Below are 18,276 nucleotides of genomic sequence, written 5' to 3' on the forward strand. Positions count from 1 at the left end.
TTTTTTCTCTCTCTCTCTCTCTCTCACTCACTCGTCCTCACTCGCTTTCCCAATCTGTCTCTCTCCCTCTTCCCCTGTCTCTCTCTCTCTCTATCTCACTCTTTTTTTTTTTTTGCATTTAAAACCAGAGCTGAAGTGAAGCGGAAGCTGACTATGGGGACACAAGCCTCAGTGACCACCATGAGTTCCCTTAAGCTCCAGATGAAAAAAAAAGAGTAAAAAAAAAAAAACATTTAATAAATAACAACAGATGCTGAACACTTTGTGTGATTTACAGGAATACTTGGAGGATGTGTGAATCATCAAAGACCCCCTTCTCTCCCTCTCTGTCATTCTGCTTTCATACAAGCCAACTGGGAGATGCTAAGGATGGGAAACTTGTGTTTGTTTCTGTGTGTGCTGGCTTGTCATGCAACATACCGCTGTCAGCTCAGGATGAGAATATAAACAAATTATTTGTTTGCAAAGAAACATCTGCTATGATCTAAACTATCTTTTATATACTCGCGACTCAATTGAAATATCACGTCTGACGACATAAAAAAAAAGCTCTCTTTCAGTGACTCAATTTCTCAAGAGAACTTTGTCCTGAAAAAAGGAGGAAAAAAAACTGAATCCACAAATGCACAAATACGCCCAGACTCCACTGTTAACCGTCTTGTAGCCTCTCTCTGTCTTTCTCGAGGGACTTGAGGCTTGAATGCTGCCCATTTTATTTGTTGGACAACTTGGGAGCTGGGAGCCCGGGGCATTACCATGAGAATGCCGAGTGTTAGCCGTGAGCTGACAAAGCCGGCCCCCCTCCCTCCTCCGGGGCCCCTGCACTGATGGACACTCACTCGTAAACTGAAAGAATGCTTACCATTGTCTGACCCAAAGGGCTCCCCTGCCACCACCACCACCACCACCGCCACCACCGCCACCGCCGCCTCCCCGCCCTCCGTTCTACCAACCCACCACCCAGTTGCTGCTGCAGCCATCTCTTCTCTCTCTCCATCCCTCCCTCGCTCGCTGCATCTCTCCCTCACTTTCTCTGTTTGAATTTCTCTGTCAGGACACCCCCCTCCATTCCCTCTCTGGGCCCTAAAAGAACTCTATTACTGACCGCCGCTGTCAGTCACAGCACCCACTGACAGACTACTGAAAGCCCAACTGTATGTCTCCATCGAGCATGTGTTAAAAGTTACGGACCCCTCCAAAAGCTCTGGTCTGCTACACAAGTCAGATGGAAGCAATGACAGCAAAGGGAGAGCCAAGACTTTCTATGAAACGTTTTAATATGCAAAAAAAAAATGGAAGTTGAGTCAAATATTCCAAGACTTACGGTAAATAGGCGGAGCCTCCTTGTAGTTTGGCCCCTTCCCAAAAACAGTCCAATGGGGTGATTATCATACAGGGGAATAGCTTGTCAATCATCTGGGATCAGGAAATAAAAGGGAAGCATGATTAAACAAAAATCAGGGGCAAAAGTGTATATAAATATGTATATAAATGAGTGCTGTGAACTTACCCTTTCAATCATGACATTTTCTATAATAGGGACTCCTGATTTATAGCATATTTTGTTAAGATCCCACGATCTACAAAGGAGAAAGCAATCATTAAGTCACAACTTTTTTTGTTGACTCTGGCAGAAACACAAGAAACTTTGTGCCCGTGGTCCACTTACTTTCCAAACAGTGACACCTGAACCTTGCTGGCGGACAGGGCAGCTTCCATGTGGACCAGCAATGCCTCCTGGGTAAGAATATTGGTGCCCTCTTCTTTGGGGGTCTGGATAAGCATCTGTGAGGTAAATACTGACTCCTCTCCCTGCTTCTCCCTGGTGTAGCGAAGCTCCGTGCTCACCCGACTACCAGCTACAAAACAAAGAAGGAAGGATAAATTAATACTGAATTAAATAGATAGATAGATAGATAGATAGATAGATAGATAGATAGATAGATAGATAGATAGATAGATAGATAGATAGATAGATAGAATTTCTTCAAGGCACATACAAACACACACACGCAGACACACACTCACACACACGCTTTGGATCCTACAACAAAGTGTGTTGTGTGCGTATGTATGCACACACACTTACACTAGAACACACACATATATCGACCAACGCCCTTGGCCCTCACCAGTGTTGGTTTTGAAGGCACTTCACACAAGCCAGCGTCTAGCCAAGAGAAATGAGTAATACAGCTTCTCATTGGCTCCCTCTGCGAAACAGATGTGCCCTGTTAGTTAGGAAAACCAGCCTTCTGATGCCCCAAAACCCTCTGCCACCCCACTCAGGGCAACGGATATCGACAGGGACATATTAAATACACGAGAAAAGATCACGACGAGAAACTGACGTGCCATTCTTGATCGCTTTTTTACTGCGCCCACCTTTGAGGTGGTTTAGAGGGAAATAAGTTGAGAAGAGAAGAGAAGAGAAAAGAAGAGAAGAGCAGTTGGTGGTCTTGATATGGCACACAGAAGTTGGAAATGAAAGACATTACAAAACTTGGAGATACAAGTTGATAAAGAAAGGTAAAAAGAATCAAAGAGGAATAAAAATGGATGACAGTGGTGGTGATGAACAAAAAAAAGAGAGAGAAAGAGAGAGAGAGAGAGAGAGAGAGAGCGAGCTATGTTGTGCTGTGCGGTAGACTCCAGCCCCCTAATTACAGGAGGTTGCCCTGAAAAGAGTTTGCCAGCCGGGGGGATCTGTGCCTGTGCCAAGTGGACATGAAACATGCCGCGCTGGATCACAGAGGGCCCGTCTGCCCCTCTCGCTGTCCCACTACATGACAACCCCAGAGAGAGAATGAGAGGGAGGGAAGGGGAGAGATGGGGGGGAGGAGGGGGAGATTTGGAAACAAGGGGCTACCTCCTCCTTAATTCTAACTCTCGTCACTCTTCTACTCACTTTCCCAATGCTGCACTCAATCCTGGCTGCATCTATTTCTCTCATACGCATAGTGTACTCATACTCTCTACAGCTCCTGCCTCTGTCTGTCTGTCTGTCTGTCTCCCCCTTTCTTTCCTCCTCTCTTTCCTTCATGCTCTCTGCACCTCCCCCAGCCTGGAGCAGGCTCCTATAATTGATGGGGAGAAAAGAAAAAACAAACTATTCAGCCTACTCCGCGAAAGTGTGAGATCAGGTTAGAACTCTGGGCCTTGGAGACACAGTCCAATATTTCTAGGCTTCGCTTTCAAGGCTTTAATTACCTACGCAGGGGCTCGAGAATATAAGGTCAGCTCATTTATTTGCAGCCATGGGTGTCTTTTTTAAGGGTCTGGTTCAGTGGATCTCAAAAAGAAAAAAAGAAAAAACACTCAAAATGGGACATGTCCGTGCTGGATATCCTTCACACATCTGGCCCTTCAAAATTTTGTAGCTTTTATAAAGCTTTTATACCAAAAGGAGCCAGAACAATAATTTCCTCAAGACTTTAAAGGCTCTTGTTGTTGAGATAATGAGGCACATTTTTTAAAGAATATGGGTTCTTTGACTTTATTTGACTATTATTAAACCATTTACACTTTGTTAAGTACATGTACAAGAATCTAGCTCAGTGGTACAGTTCTCCACCACTTAACTCACACAGATTTCCAATCAAAAAAGGCTACTGCAAAATGGAACCCTTTCCGTTCGTGGACCTCTTTGACATCTGTTAAACCTTTTTTGACATTTCGTATGTTAACCTCTGCAGTGTGGGGTTTTGATCCCAACAGGAACTGGGTGGCTCGGAGAGACTCTGGCTCTGTAATTACAGGCCTCCTGAAGTAAATTATAGCTATTTGTGTCTCGTTCCTCCCATCTGGACCACCCAGGCAGCTAGTCCTCTCCTGTCTCTCTCTCTCTTTCTCTCTCTCTCTCTCTCTCTCTCTCTTTCTCGCCTTCTCTCCTCAACCCCTGGTACGGCCCCAACCACCCAACTCTGAGCTCCGCAACTACTCTGCTCAGTCCAGCTCTGCTCAGCTCACCGCTCGCTCCAGAGGGAACCTTGTCTTTGCTTTTCCTATTTGTCATTTTCCTCTATCTCCTGGTTAATTTTCTCTTTTTCCTCCCTCTTTCTCCTTTGCAACTTCTTTCTCTTTCTCACTCTTTTTCAATCCCCCCTACCCTCTCCCTGCACTCAGCCTGTGCTCCACACAGCCTTAAAGAGACAGTTCCCGGAAATGTTCCCACCCTGGGAAGAAAGCCCCTTTGAGTGTGGAAGTCGAGGGTTTCAACACCCAAGTGGCTGGTAATTTTACTACACGAGCAATTTTGTACCGTGAAAAATTAGTCAGTGTTTGGCGTCATGATCAAAACTTACAAAAAATAAAAATGATCAGAGCTACTTCTAAATCACATCACATCCACAGTTCTGTGATTGGGTGTTTTTGAGAAACTCGATCATCTTATAAATTTTAGCAAACAAGTCGACGCTGTTGGGTGCAACATGTGAACTCATTTACTAGCTTCACGACTAAAAGCACTTTCACAACGGTTACGACACTGGGAAAGTGAAAAGAAAATGAAAAATGTCATAACAAGCACTGAAATGGGTTCATAGCTGTGGGTGTACAAATATAATGTTTATATGAAAGTGTGTGCGTGTTTGCGTGTGTGTGTGTGTCTGTGCGTGAGGGTGTGTGCTCCGGTGTAAACACTGGACCCTGTCTCCACTAACCTCAGTCATTTCCTCTCCACCTGACCCTTCCATCCCCAAAAGCCGAACACCCAGAATCCCCTAACTCGATGAAATATGTGTGGCTTTTCACATCTGGCTTCTAGGACGGAGGCGAAGGCACCTTTAAAGTGCTGCGTTTCAAATGTATCCTATTCTGTTCTATTCTATTCTGTCTTCATGGCTTACAGGCCTAGTCGAGGTTCCAGGCCATGCTAGGTCAGACCAGGCCACCTTCAAAGTTCAGTGTGGTAGATTAGCTGGATTAGGGGGCCTCTGAAAGGCCCCACGCTGCTATGGAGGAAGACCCAAGACGAAGAGGGCTGAAAGTGACATGTATGCTTTTACCTGCAACGTAACGCATTGGGAATGACCTTTTCCTAGTTTACACAGCATGACAACATGTGGAGAAATGAACAGCTGATTTCTACACGGAACCTCCTTTGATAAAAGATAGAATCAAGGGAAAAATTCTGACCACCACAGAGTAACAACAATATAAAAGAAAGAGAGAAAGCTATTTCTTGGCTCCCATCTTCTATCCATCATTTACTTGTTCTCTCAATCGCTTTTTTTTTTCACAACATCCTCCAAAAGAGGTCTTTTATTTCTTTTGATTTTCAGCAAAGAGCCAAATGAGAAGTTCATTCTCTTGGCGTGGCACCCAGCATCACAAAAAAACCTCTTGGTCCTTTTGTCGCACATGGACCCACCAGAGTCAGGATTTCACTTTGGGTCCTCAGCCCGGCCCTGCCCTATGGCATTCCCTAGCCAGGGCACCGCCTAAAGCAGGCTGCCCTCAGCAGATGGGCCCTTCCTCCATACAACCCTTCAGTACAGCGGCTCCAGACTGAATGCAGACCCTTTTGTAATTCAACCCTTCAATTTCTTTCAGATGTTTCCCAACAAACAGCGGAATAAAATAAAGAGGGTTTTTTTTTTTCACAACAAAGGCAAATGGACCAAAACTTTCCCAGCCTGTAAAACAATGCCAGAGCTGGCGGTGGGAGGGTGAGGTTGGGGGCAAGAAAGAGAGGCTGGCACTTTGGTATCTTACCTATAGAAATAAAGTGTGTGTGTGTGTGTGTGTGTGTGTGTGTGTGTGTGTTTTTGTCTTCGCATGCACGCTGTATCTGTTCATTAATCGTCAAAGACAGTTGTTTTATTTTAGGAGGAGAAAATCTTAATTAATGTGTGGTAATGAGAAAACGAAATCCAGCAGTTTCACTGTGTTTAAACCCTACAGCTCCCACCACCATGAAAAAAACAACCCTGAGATCACACCTTAAAAACAGTACAAAAAAGCGAAAACAACATGAAAAATCAGTTTCACTTACATTCTATTCAGATGTGCCAGTGGTGTTAGCCACCACACATAAATTTCCACCAGGGTTGGCATTTAGGCACTTTCTATTTCCATATGTATAGGCTTGCCTCTGCTAATTATGCTAATCATGGGCAGAGTTGGCCACTGTGAAAAATAGTCACATTAGACACTCCACTGACCGCTAATACTGCTTAATGTGTGGTTGAAACATACATTCATCCCTGCCTGAAAGGCAAAATTTTTCCACGTTGCTGGTCTCATTCAGACGAGAAATGAATTTATTGAGCCCAAGAACCATTTCTTTTCTCCCTCCCAAGTACCAAGAAAATGTTCAGTCTCTCTCCATCTCCCTCTCCCTTTACTTTGTATACTTTCATGGTGTAAAGACAGAGGCAAATGGTGCAAACTCTAAGGTGACTGGTGCCGCTTTATTTTGCACAGACCAAAGACAAAAGTTGCTCTTCAGCAAGGAAAGAAAGGGTGCCACACTATATTGATTGAGTTTTCATTATCCCATTTTCAATTGCATTGGAGCTTTTCTCAGTGTATGGCATTTAATGTAGCAAAGACTGACAGTCCAGCGCCCTTATTCTATAAAAGCTTTGGCACCAACACAACAGTATAAAGGTATTTTTCTCACTGTAAATGTGTGTTTCCCGTATGATAGAGGCAAACGCCATGTGTCTGTCATATGCAGACGTATCTATAGCTGTTTATTTGTTGGGGGGTGGTCTTGGTCTGACTGTTAGAGTGTGTGTGTTGGGGGGGGGGTGCTGAAAAAGGGGATGGAATGAGGGAGACTTGGATTGAAGGATGGCGAGAAGGGGGGTGAAATAAACATTTAGAAGTGACCCAGGTTGACTCTGGTCTTGTTTGTTCTCTCTACCAGTGAGGTCCTGGGCCCTGAGCGCTGGGAGTTTATTTATCTAGCTGGGGCACCACCGCGCACTATTCACCTCCAATAATGCCTCATAGAGCTCCCTTTCTCTGTCTGAACTGGGGCGCTGTGTGCGCTCCGATGAATTATAGCATTTACCTGCTGTGCCGCTCTGAGGTTTGTTTAGAGAAACTGCTCCAAACACCAAAATGCCCACGTGTGCATTCGCTCATTTGCGCAAACTCAGACATGTTTTCTCTCATCCAAGCACTCTTTCTCTCTCTTTTAATCAATCTGTTTCTTGGTCTCTTCATATCTTGTCTGATTTCATTGCTAGCTGGCTAAGCTAGCACTCCAGTCTCTATGCATTCATGCTACGTGAACTGTGCATGGTCTTTACCTCCCCCTTTACTATCCTCTTTTCACATGGCCTCTTTATGGGACATGTGGTGCGCCTGCTATCCGGATAGGCCCTGTCTCTCTGCACTCATATTTGGACAGCTTGAGTCTGTGTACATGTCTGTCATGCCTCACCCAAACTCAGCCAAGAAGGATGAGTTTAGTTAATGTAAGAGTAAACACCACCACTTTTACATGGAGGCCATTTCTTTCCTCTTTTTTTCCCAAACAAGCTTTTCAAATGATCCTTTGTAAAAGGAGAATAATCTGAGCTGAGAGGTCTCAACATTTGATACAAAACTTGAAACAATTATGAAAAACAACTAAAACAAAAATGAATTAAAAAAATCGGATTTCATGAAAAATTTAAAATACAAGCAACCAGCAACACACCTTGTCTTAGTCCTGTATGGCGACAGAAAGGCAGTTTCACATTTGATGTTTGCTCAAGTGAGACACACACAAACACAGGCAAAAAAAAAAAGTGTCAGCCAGCCATAAACCTCCTGCCCTGTTCCTGCCCCAACCCCCCAATGTCTCCTCTCATCCTTCTCCTCTTCCTGAGCCTCTTTTTACGATCTCTCTCTTTTCAGCTTGTGGACAATACAGACTGGGTCACACGTTGCCCAGCTCACACCAACTTTCACACTCTCAAAGGTAAGCAGGCTATATAAGCATAAATGGTATAGGACTGCATAATGTATGTTTACATTGCGTAAACTTCATTTACAGTGAAATTGCAGAAATTGGGTAGCTGAAGAAATATTCAGTAATTAAAACACTGTCAAAGAAAATATGTGATACAACATTTAAATTACGCCTTGCTCAACAAGACCTGTGCGAGTAATTTAAGGTATTTTGATGGGTGAGTGACTGAGCAGTAAGCCACAAATAGTCCTTAATCCCCTTGTCAGACTAAACACCCTGATACTGTGGCTTTTATTCTCAGCAACACAGGTGTGGGGACTGAAGGCACGATTAACTCTTTTACTTTCTTGATGCATGTCCTCTTTGCAAGTGCACAAGAATCCTTAAGGCAAACAAAAATGCAATGAATAAAGTCTGTCATGTCAGTGTAGAACAATACAGGAACGCAGGTAGGCGTACCACTGAGACTAACTTCACCGACCTCCCTCTTCCGTCTTTCTCTGTCTACTCTTTCTAGACACACTCCACTGCTGTGCTCTGCTTCACAGTGTTTTGGTCCTGTAGGAGGGAGGAAGCAATTAAAAAAGCCCTGGTGGCCTGACTTCACAGAGCAGGCAGGCAGACAGACAGGTAGAAATATAAACAGACATACACAAAGCACAGGCAGACAGACGGGCACGCAGTCAGGAAATTCAGGCAGGCAGACAGACGTCTAGGCGAGCTGTACACACCAAAGGTGGCAAAGATGACAAGTGTATGTGTTTGTGTATGTGTGGATAGTGTGGGGGCAGCCTCTGGTATGAAGATATGATGGGAAGCATATGCCCCTAACACACACACACACACACTCACACACATTCACATACAGCTTACACCCTGTTGGCAGTGTTAACACATACGGTGTCAATTCACAGCTAGTTTATTCTGAACAAATTAGGACACAAGTGGGAAAGCTTTGTTTGTGCTGCAATCTGCAAGAGCTGTTTCAAATACTAAGGCAATGACTTGCAGGTATCCATAAGACATTGAATTTCTTCTAAGTTAAGATATGTACAAAAAAAACAACGTTAGCAACGAATGTAGAAAAATATTTTGAGTCCCCTAATATTAAATCAGCTGTCTTATTAGAAAGCATATCATTCCTCCCTCTTCTGGCATATGTACAATGGTGCATGTGTGTGTGTGTTTCTGTGTGTGTGTGTGTGTGTGTGTGTGAGAGAGAGCGACAGAGGGAGAACTAACCTCTCCTTGTTACTGAACCACTTTACTCTCCATTGAGGCCCTAGCAGCTTTGTCAATGGGCTATTGGTGGAAACAAGGCAGGCAGAAACTTTAGAAACATGGCCACGGCCTCTTAAAGGCACAGCATTCCTTTTCAGCCCCCCCGTTCAACTCTCTCAATCCCACAGCAAAACAACTGGCACACAAACATCTAAACATCTCCTTTAAGAGATGGATCTGCCAATTAGCTCAAGAGGTAATCCCGAAGCTTTACACTAACCAGAATGAAACTAAAGAAAAAGGAGACTGTGGAAATTCAAACACTTGTTGCCTGCTTTTGTAGCAAATTCAAGCTTTGGCTAATAATTTCGGTGACTACAGATTGTTTATTAAAATCTTCCTGATACAGAAACTTATTTGAATTCCTGTGCAAGTGAAGCGCAGAGCCTCCAAACGCTTCTCCAGACACCAGCAGTGTGAGATTTCTGCAACACCTCCACACAGCTCCTGTGGGAGCCGCCTGTCCCTGTCCTCTAGTGACATGGTGGGCTTAAAAAGCCCATAGAGTCTGTTTATATTCACCAACTGCTGTAGCGCTTTTAGAGTGTGCAAAACAGGTGGGTAAACTTCAGCTGCATTCACTTATATTTTTTCTTCTTGTGAGGAGGAGAGGAGGAGGGAGGGGGGGGTTTAGGGAGGTGGTGCCTGCTTGCCTGCCTGCCTGCTTGCCTCTTGTTGAATGGAATCCAAGAATAGTTAGGGACCACACAGGGAGCCGAGGGGGGAGGGGTCAGAGCCCTCAAAGATGGCTAACCATTCACACAGTCCATCTGCTGCGGGGATCAGCCCCGGCACTGAAAGCCTGGGGGTTTAAAAGGAATTTGGCCAGTGTGAAAAACCAAATAAAGCTGCCTCTACCCTTGGAAATGTACAGATAACCCACATCTAAAATGCGCAGATAGAAGGAAAAAGACAGCAGTGTCAAATGTAAAGACGGTTTGTGAGAATCACAAACACTGTAGGACAAGTGAGAGATAGTGAGTGTCTGTGTGACTGAGGAGGGAGAGATAGTATTGTAATGCAGTCCTGACAGATGTGTTTGGGTTTCTCAGGTAAACTGTGACTTATTAAGACGTGAAGAGACATGAGCAAACAACACTGTGCCTGCAGAAGGCAACACACGGGATGCTCCAATAAACAGGACGCAGAACTACTATGCAAAAGGAAGTTAAACTACACTCACAAGCTATTTGTATGCCTCCTTCACAGGGGGAACGCTGTGAGAATTTCTATGTTCATTTTCATCTATACATAAAAACAACTTCAAACAAGCTCCCACAACTCTAATTCATTATTACTGCTTTTATCAGGATTTCAGAAGGACAATCGGTCACTCTATCGGCCACTGAACACCTAGTGCCCTCCCATGGCACTGAGATGACAAGACCACGACCAACCTGCATCTTCCCACCAGCCACTAATGTCATTCGAACTCCAGTTAAGCCCAGCAGACAAAGCTCATCAAGATGTACAAACTACTCTCAGCCGACTATTTCAAATAGACGGATTTAAAACTGAACTCACAGAGTAACTATTTAGCTGAAGGATAATAGATTGAAGTTGCATTTGTGTGAGAAACAGTAGCAATATCAGAGTCTGACTTCTGCTGCTGCTTCATGAGAACATTACTCAAAAGACCAACAGGGATAACTTCAACTCACCTTCCACCCATAGCTGTTCGATGTCCGTTTCGATGGCTGCGACTCGGAGTCCCACAGACAGAGCCCCGAATACTAAGAGTCCAATAAAGAGGACCTTCCCACAGTGCCTCTGGATGTGGCAGCCCAGAGAGAACAGGAGGGCCTGGAACCTCGCCCGGATCCACAGAGGAGCTTTCTGACCTACCGCCTTCCCCTGGATTAGAAGCAGGAGGGAGGGCAAGAAGAGGACAGTATTATTAGGCTATTATGTTACCATAAATAAATGATGCATCATTGCACAACTGTCCACAAAGGCAGATTCCAAAGCTTGTGTCTCTATCTGTGTCTAAAGTGTGAAGAACTTAGGGCAAATCGAAAGCACAGCGACATCCAAGACTCAGGATAGCACATGTATAGAGATGGAGGAGTCTTTCTCACGACTTTAAGCTTTTGTATAGCATGGTGCTAACAAGCTAACCACAGATTTGATGCCTGTGCTGCTCTGCTCAGAGTGTGCTGTCAGATTCCTGCTAAAACCTCACGTCTATCATCTGAACTCAGTTCAGATCCAGGACAGGCTCTCCCATGACACCCAACATCTGAGATGATCTAATCTGCACGGTCGTGGCAATAATTTGCACTAAGGTTAAGCTTGTGGGGAAAGTAGCTCCGGGTAGTTTAAACCTACAGAGTTAAGACAATAAAACAAACAAGAACTTTAAAAAAAAAAAAAATGAAAACACCATTATAATCCACACAGAATAAGACCAATTCAGATTATAGTTGCAGTTTAAGAGTTAGAAAATAACAATACCAGCTAATCAAAAAGGTGTCAACCTACATTTTACACCTTACATGAATCCAGTCTTTAGTGCGAATGCAGTACAAAGTTATATGTGTACTGCTGTTGAACAGAACACTGGTAGTAAACATTTGTTCCAACTATTACGGTTATTAAGGGTATGTAGAAGCCTTGTTCAATCACTTTTGAGTGGTTATAAACTAATACATATCTCACTAAAAGAATGGGCTGGTTATATGAGGAGCTCAGACCTTTGACAGTTTTCTTCCTCTATTTTTTTACAGAACTGTTAGAATCTCTACTTCAGGGCCAACCATTCAGTCCCTGTGCTACAAATGTCACTGCTGCAGAAGACTCTGCACTGGTGTTGTGGTTTCTCTCAGCAGTGCTGAAACACGTCCAAGCATCCGGGCGGTCCAAAGATGCTTTGTCAGATCAAACTCAATCAGTGAATTCCTTTACAGGACCCACCACATTTCCAAACAGACCCCGGGCCAGTGCGCTCTGCGCTGCCTGCACAAAGCCAAAAACACGCACAGCACGGCTGGGATATGGGAACAAGTCCTCACTCACTCACCCACTCCCGGTGGCTTTAACAACAGAAAATGAATGAGAGTCTGACGTCCATTCAAACAAACAACAAAGTTACCACGCTGCCAAATATGAGAACTCTTGTTAAGCTGTTATCGCCTCATGCCACGGGGTTCCCAAAATGTCATGCAAGCCCAGACTTTATGAGGTTTTGTCCCAGTGAGCACAATGTATGAGGCTTCTGTCGTCTGCATCAGACTCTCACGACAATTTCTACACGTTTTTCAATGAACGCTTAAACTGAACTAGTCCTGATTTCGCTGTCGACTCCCTCTGGGTGCTCTGGTGGTCCCCGGACCCCAGTTTGCGAGCTGCTGCTTCAGCCTGCCTAACATTCCCACATGCGCCCTCAACTCGCGATTAGATAACGACTAAATCAAAAGCTGCCTTTGGAGACTCTTCATTCACATTTGCCGGCTGAATGAAAGCTGCCCTCACAGCAAATCCACACTATACTGCGAGCGCTGTATCACCTTTGAGATCTGTTTAAGTGCGAAAGCAGCTTGGCAGTAGCTGGGTCTCCGGAGTAGGTCTGGGTTCGGAGGCGGCTGGGAGCGCGTATAACTCGGGGGTAAATCTCCAAACACTCCGGCCCCTGGGACCCCGCGATCCGAGGCCATAGTCCAAAGAGGGTGAACGGGGCGCAGAGCGAAGCGACAGAGAATCGGTACGAGTTCAGAAAAAGCGACAATAATCCAACATAGAAGAGGAGCGCATCCAGCAGCGCCGGCGACAAGTTAGAGGAACGTTTTCTAATCTTCCTTGGAGCCAAACAAGTCTCGAAACTCCATCCCAACATTATGCGCCGAAATCCTTATAGATCCTTCAGTCTTCATTCGTCCCGATAGTTAATGAAACGACGTCTCAGAGATGAGTAGTAGTAGTTGTAGTAGTAGTAGTAGTAGTAGTTGTAGTAGTAGCCTATGTCTGAGCCGTCCGCGTCAAGTCTAACTCCGATCCCGTAGCGGTAACATTTGGAGAAGTTCGCCTCTCGGCAAATCCTGAAAAGGGAGGTTTGATGGAAAAGTGCTCCGTCTCCCATTGGCCAAGGAAGAGGCAAATTACTTTGCAAACATCGCCTATTATTAGCTGCTAAGCAACAGCTCACCAAAGTGGAGAGAGAGGGGGACCACCCAGGCTGCTGCTGCCTGGGCTGGAGGGAGGGGAGGAGGAGGAGGAGGAGGAGGGAGGGAGGAGGGAGAGGGAGGAGGAGGAGAGGGGGGTTAGGGGGAGGGAGGGAGAGAGGAACTCTTTCAATAAACTCTGCACAGGCGCGCGCACACACTCACACACTCTCACACACACACACACACTTGTGCGCGCACACTCACGCACACAGCTTGCTGCCTGCGCGCCTCACTTGCTCTCTGAACATTATTCCCAGTTGCCTGGCCCTCCAGTTTGTAAGAAGCAATCGCACATGCCATCTATTGATATCACAGCGGCAGGCACGCACGCAGACAATTTCCAGCTTTTCTGTTTCATCAGCACAGGCCAATCAGTGAAAGAAAGAAAAAAAAGTTAATTCAGCTTTTTAGACAAGAATGTAAACATGTGATTCATTTTTTTTTGTATGGGAGAATTACAGATCTTTCAACACTGTTCATATCACCTCAGGGCATCTCATGTTTGATGAGGTTTTGGAGCCTCACATTTGTTAAAGAACACCCTAAAAAGACATTTCTACCCTCTAGAGTCTTGCAGTATAGTTATAGGCAGCTGAGGGAAGAAGTGTGTGTGTAGATTTTTAGTGCTAACAGCTGTAAACTCAACTCTTGTGGCCAAAAGCTTCTAAAAGTAGGTTGATAGGCTTTCTTACACCCTAGAAAATATAACCTCTCATCCCTGTAAAATCACCCATAAAAGCTTGTAGGAATGATTCCACACATGCATCTTTTTCATCGACACCTCAGATCTGCCTGCTTCAGTGTGACACCCTTATCTCTGCCGAGACTTTTGGAAAGTTTCCACGTCTCGCCATGCATGATTTCATGAGTTCAGAAAACGGTTCACCTAAGAACAGCATCTGAAAAAGAAAGGAGGAAAAGAATGAAAGAGGTTTCTAAGACCTGGTTTTTTGACGCCCTAATCTTGCAATAAAAAAAACGTTAGGAGTGTTTTGGTGGTTTGCGAATGTCAGCCCCCATTGGCCCCACTCATGACAGTATGGGGGTGAAGAACAAACACTTTACCAGATTACACAGTCATTGTCTGCCTTAACACCAACCTGTGCTGCCATGTAGAACATTTGTCAGGTGGCTGGTGCTAACTTGAGGCCCTTTGGGTGACTGTAAAACAATTTGAGGCTGAAGTGAAGCGATTTCAATATAGGTGTTGGTGCTAGAAGCTAATTCCGCTAATTCTGCTGTTGAGCTGTTATGTCCATCATCACTGTTTACATGGCGTGGGCATAAAAGGCACCAGAAACAGTTTGTGGACGTCTGGTAACGCTACTGTTATCGGAGCTGGAGATCGGCACCGTGGATCAATATATACAGGATATAACTCAGTGCATCAAAGGGAAAAGAGCTTCCATACGAAGTACTCCTGATTCACATTTTCTTATCATTCTAGCACAGTCACAAAAGATAAAACAATGATAATAAAAAACAATTACATGAGTTGCAATAATTATCTGAGTGACAAGCAGTAGATAACAATTAAAGATGAAAGAAGCTTCACTAACATCGTTCTTATTAACCCAAAATAGTTTTTATCACACTCTATGTCTAAAATGTTTGTCCAAAATATTAAATTTACAATTATGAAACAAGAAAAACAAAATATTCTCCAAGCAAAATGTGTATACAGCGTGCAACGTGATGTGCCTTATGTCTATCGTGGATGATAATGCTAATTCTAATAATTAAATCATATCAAAATAATTATCAGCGGCTGATGGCAACTAGGCCCATTTTTCCCCAAGTCCTGTACTTAAATATTATTTTGAGGTACTTGTACTTTACCCATGCTATGCTGCTTTATACTTCTACTCCACACAATATTTCTGACAAAAATATACTCCACTACCTATATCTGACAGCTGTGTGTACTTCCCTTTCATATGAAACTATATGATGATCTCATGAATGGTTATAGATTAAGCTGATTAAAAAATAGTTCGCTCCACCTGTTCCAACTGCAACAATAAAATGCTGTTTACATATCGATGCATCAGTATTACAAATCTAACTATACAATATATGATTTTTCTGTAGAACAAGTACTTTTACTTTGATGCTTGATACTATGTTTGTGCTAATACTTGTGTATGTTTACATAGGCAAGATTTGGAACGCAGAAGTTTTACTTGTAGTGATTTTTTTTTATTACAGTATTGGTACTTTTATTTAAAAGAGGGATCTGAATACTTCTTCCTCCACTGATCACTATCATCATAATATAAACAATGCTAAAGCTTAGCTCTCATCTGTCTCCTTTTTGCGATCGCTTCAAAGGATGATTTTCCATTGAAATCAGAGAGTAAAGACAACAAGTCACCAGTCTGGCCGGTGGCCAAATAGTCCAAACTTTCACAGCAGTTTGGAGAATGAATAAATGAAAAGGCTCCCTCAATGTCAAGTATCCGTGTAACTCTGTTTTACCATTACGATCTTCTTTGAACCTTTGAACCTATCTTCTTCTGTGTTCCTACTTTGGATGAGTAAATGTGGGCAGGAATGGGAGCATTAACATCACATCTTTAGTTTAATCGCTTAAGAATCAGTCGAAGATGCGGTTTTTAAGGCTTAAAAGGGTAAAAGAGATAAAAAAAAAAATTGAGTCAAGCATTTCTGCTAATATGGAGCAAACTCCTCAGATCACTTGTTATATCTTGATTAAACAGGACATGTCAGTCTATTAAGTTGGAGTGTAGGATCACAGATACTGCTGTTAACGTCTCATTTACCAGCACACCGCCGCTCTCTGCAGCAGTTAAATGATACACGTACATATATATATACTTACTCATCCATCTGTCCAAATGAAGGAGACCATACGCTCTTATAACACGCTCATGTTTCTAGAGCGGCACCGGCCGGCCTGTTCTTTTCGGCTTTGCTGGATCTGGGTATAGTTTGCCTGGACTGGGTTGGGTCGGGTTGAGTGGTAGAGGGAAACAGGCAGCTGGAAATGGGAGCTAATGTGGAATGTGAGGAATTGGGTTGTGTGGTAGGGGGCCCCTTCAAGCCTAACAAACTCAGGGAGGTCCGAGGCCTGGTCTGGAGGCCTTGGATAAATAAACTATCTGAGATGACCATGCGCTGTGCAGATATCTGCCATCACACCGCCCCGGCCTCCAAACACAACCCGCCCAAGCCCTCTCTCCCTTTCTCCCATGTCCTGTGTCCCACATGGTCCCTCCATCCATCCCTTCCTCTCTTTATCATTTCCCCTGCTCCATTTTTATCTCCTCTACTCTTCCTTTCATTTGCTCTTAACACCTTCATCTTTCCCTCCGTTTCATCTGCTACTCCACTCCTGCACTCCCTCCTTCCGTCTCCCTCCCCCCCATCTCCATTCCTCCATTTCACGTCTCCCCAGTGACTCCATCCATCCATCCGTTCATCCATACATGCATGGCTGGCTGTCCGTCCGGGGTTCTGTATGTGTTCTAGGCAGAGCTACGGAACCGCTCTGGCACTCAGCCGTTGCACAACAGCCGAGACGGCCGGGTTTCATACCCACAAAGTGTTTATTTATCAAAGAGAGAGGCTGTGAGACTGCTTGTGACTGCATTTCTTCTTTTTCTCTTAAAGGGAATAAGTAGAAGTTGGATGAGTGACTAGAATAAACGAGCGACATGAGATATGTTCAGTGTTCTTTCCACTGGGGCAGCAATGATGGTCATCATCATTTAGCACACATTTCTAAAGAATCAAATGCAACCATAAAAAAACACTATAGAAGATGCTTTTCAAACATCAGTGCTGTGTATCTGGGGAACAGTAAGGTGGTTACATAAGGAAGATGCAGAAACAAGCGTATAGCTGGAAGAAAATGCTATAAAAGAGTAAAGATTGTTGTTAAGGACATTAACTCAATGAATAATTAAACCTTCCTTTTGAAAGTTCAAAGAACTACATGAAACAACATGCCAGACGAGTAACTTAACTGATTAAACATGGAATAACTGGAAAGAGGAACATCTGTAATACATACACACATAAATACCATACATACAAATACCCAGCCATGGGAGCCATGCTGCTTCCAGATCTGAAAACCCAAATAAAAACAAAAGGTGAAAATCAAGTTTTTTCTTTAAAAGTACAACATTACATCAGAAGTAGTAATCTATTTTTCAACACCTTCTGCTTTCCTGTTTTAACAGTGAAATAGATACGTTTTAATTTATTTTGCAGTGGGGCTTAGATCACAGTCAAAGTGGCTAAGTATATTTATAAGAACCTTTCTATACTTCTCCATGATTGTCTAAATGTGTTCTAGCATCTAAATAGCAAAAAGACTTACGTTTCAGAAGCTGTGCCTCTACAAACAAGACAGTCAGACAGGAGAAATAATGTCGCAGCCAAAATCAAGAAAAAAAAGTGTAATAGAGATAAAAACACATTTCAAATTGTACATTTACTGAGGAATCCGAAGGCGACTGAGGTGGTATGATGATAATCATTTTTTAACCTCTCATTACACCCTGTGTATACTTATCTATGTGTGAGGGCAACTTACTCAACTTGTATTCTGCAAACCACTTTAAAGCATAAAACAAGAGAGCACCCAAGATCTTAAAAACACCAAGACCTTAAAAAAGAAGTAACAAAAAAAAATCCCTAGAAAAAAAGAGAACAAATCACAAACACATTTCGGGTAAAGTCTTACCAAAACAAACGAATAATCCTTATAATAACCAAACAGAATATTTAGCTATGGACCGACTGACTAGACAAATAAAGCTGCTTGAAAAATAAAAAGAGTTGCGTGATGTGATGATGGGAAAAATAGACACCATGTTCTAAATGAACCTAAACCTGGTACTTTTTCAGCTATAAAACATTTTCATTTTGGGGTGTTTGATTTAAAGTTCACAGAGT

General features: G+C 43.5%; 1 protein-coding gene across 2 annotated transcripts in view; it reads right to left on the reverse strand.

Moving 5' to 3' along the window:
* Window positions 1–12,863, reverse strand: part of ptch2 (patched 2) — a 29,107-nt gene extending 16,244 nt beyond the window's left edge. Inside the window, exons 1-5 of one of the 2 annotated variants that reach the window (XM_070844614.1) lie at window positions 12,697–12,863; window positions 10,852–11,044; window positions 1,670–1,859; window positions 1,511–1,580; window positions 1,325–1,416 (exon numbers count right to left, since the gene is read on the reverse strand). In XM_070844614.1, the coding sequence (XP_070700715.1) occupies window positions 1,325–1,416; window positions 1,511–1,580; window positions 1,670–1,859; window positions 10,852–11,044; window positions 12,697–12,843 (692 nt within the window). In that variant the 5' untranslated portion in view covers window positions 12,844–12,863. Of the gene's footprint in view, window positions 1–1,324; window positions 1,417–1,510; window positions 1,581–1,669; window positions 1,860–10,851; window positions 11,045–12,696 lie in introns of those variants that run through there. The other variant, XM_070844612.1, reaches the window with a different exon arrangement.
* Between the last annotated feature and the right edge of the window lie 5,413 nt (window positions 12,864–18,276).

The sequence above is a fragment of the Pempheris klunzingeri genome, chromosome 15 (genome assembly GCF_042242105.1).
Source record: "Pempheris klunzingeri isolate RE-2024b chromosome 15, fPemKlu1.hap1, whole genome shotgun sequence".
Taxonomy (NCBI): domain Eukaryota; kingdom Metazoa; phylum Chordata; class Actinopteri; order Acropomatiformes; family Pempheridae; genus Pempheris; species Pempheris klunzingeri.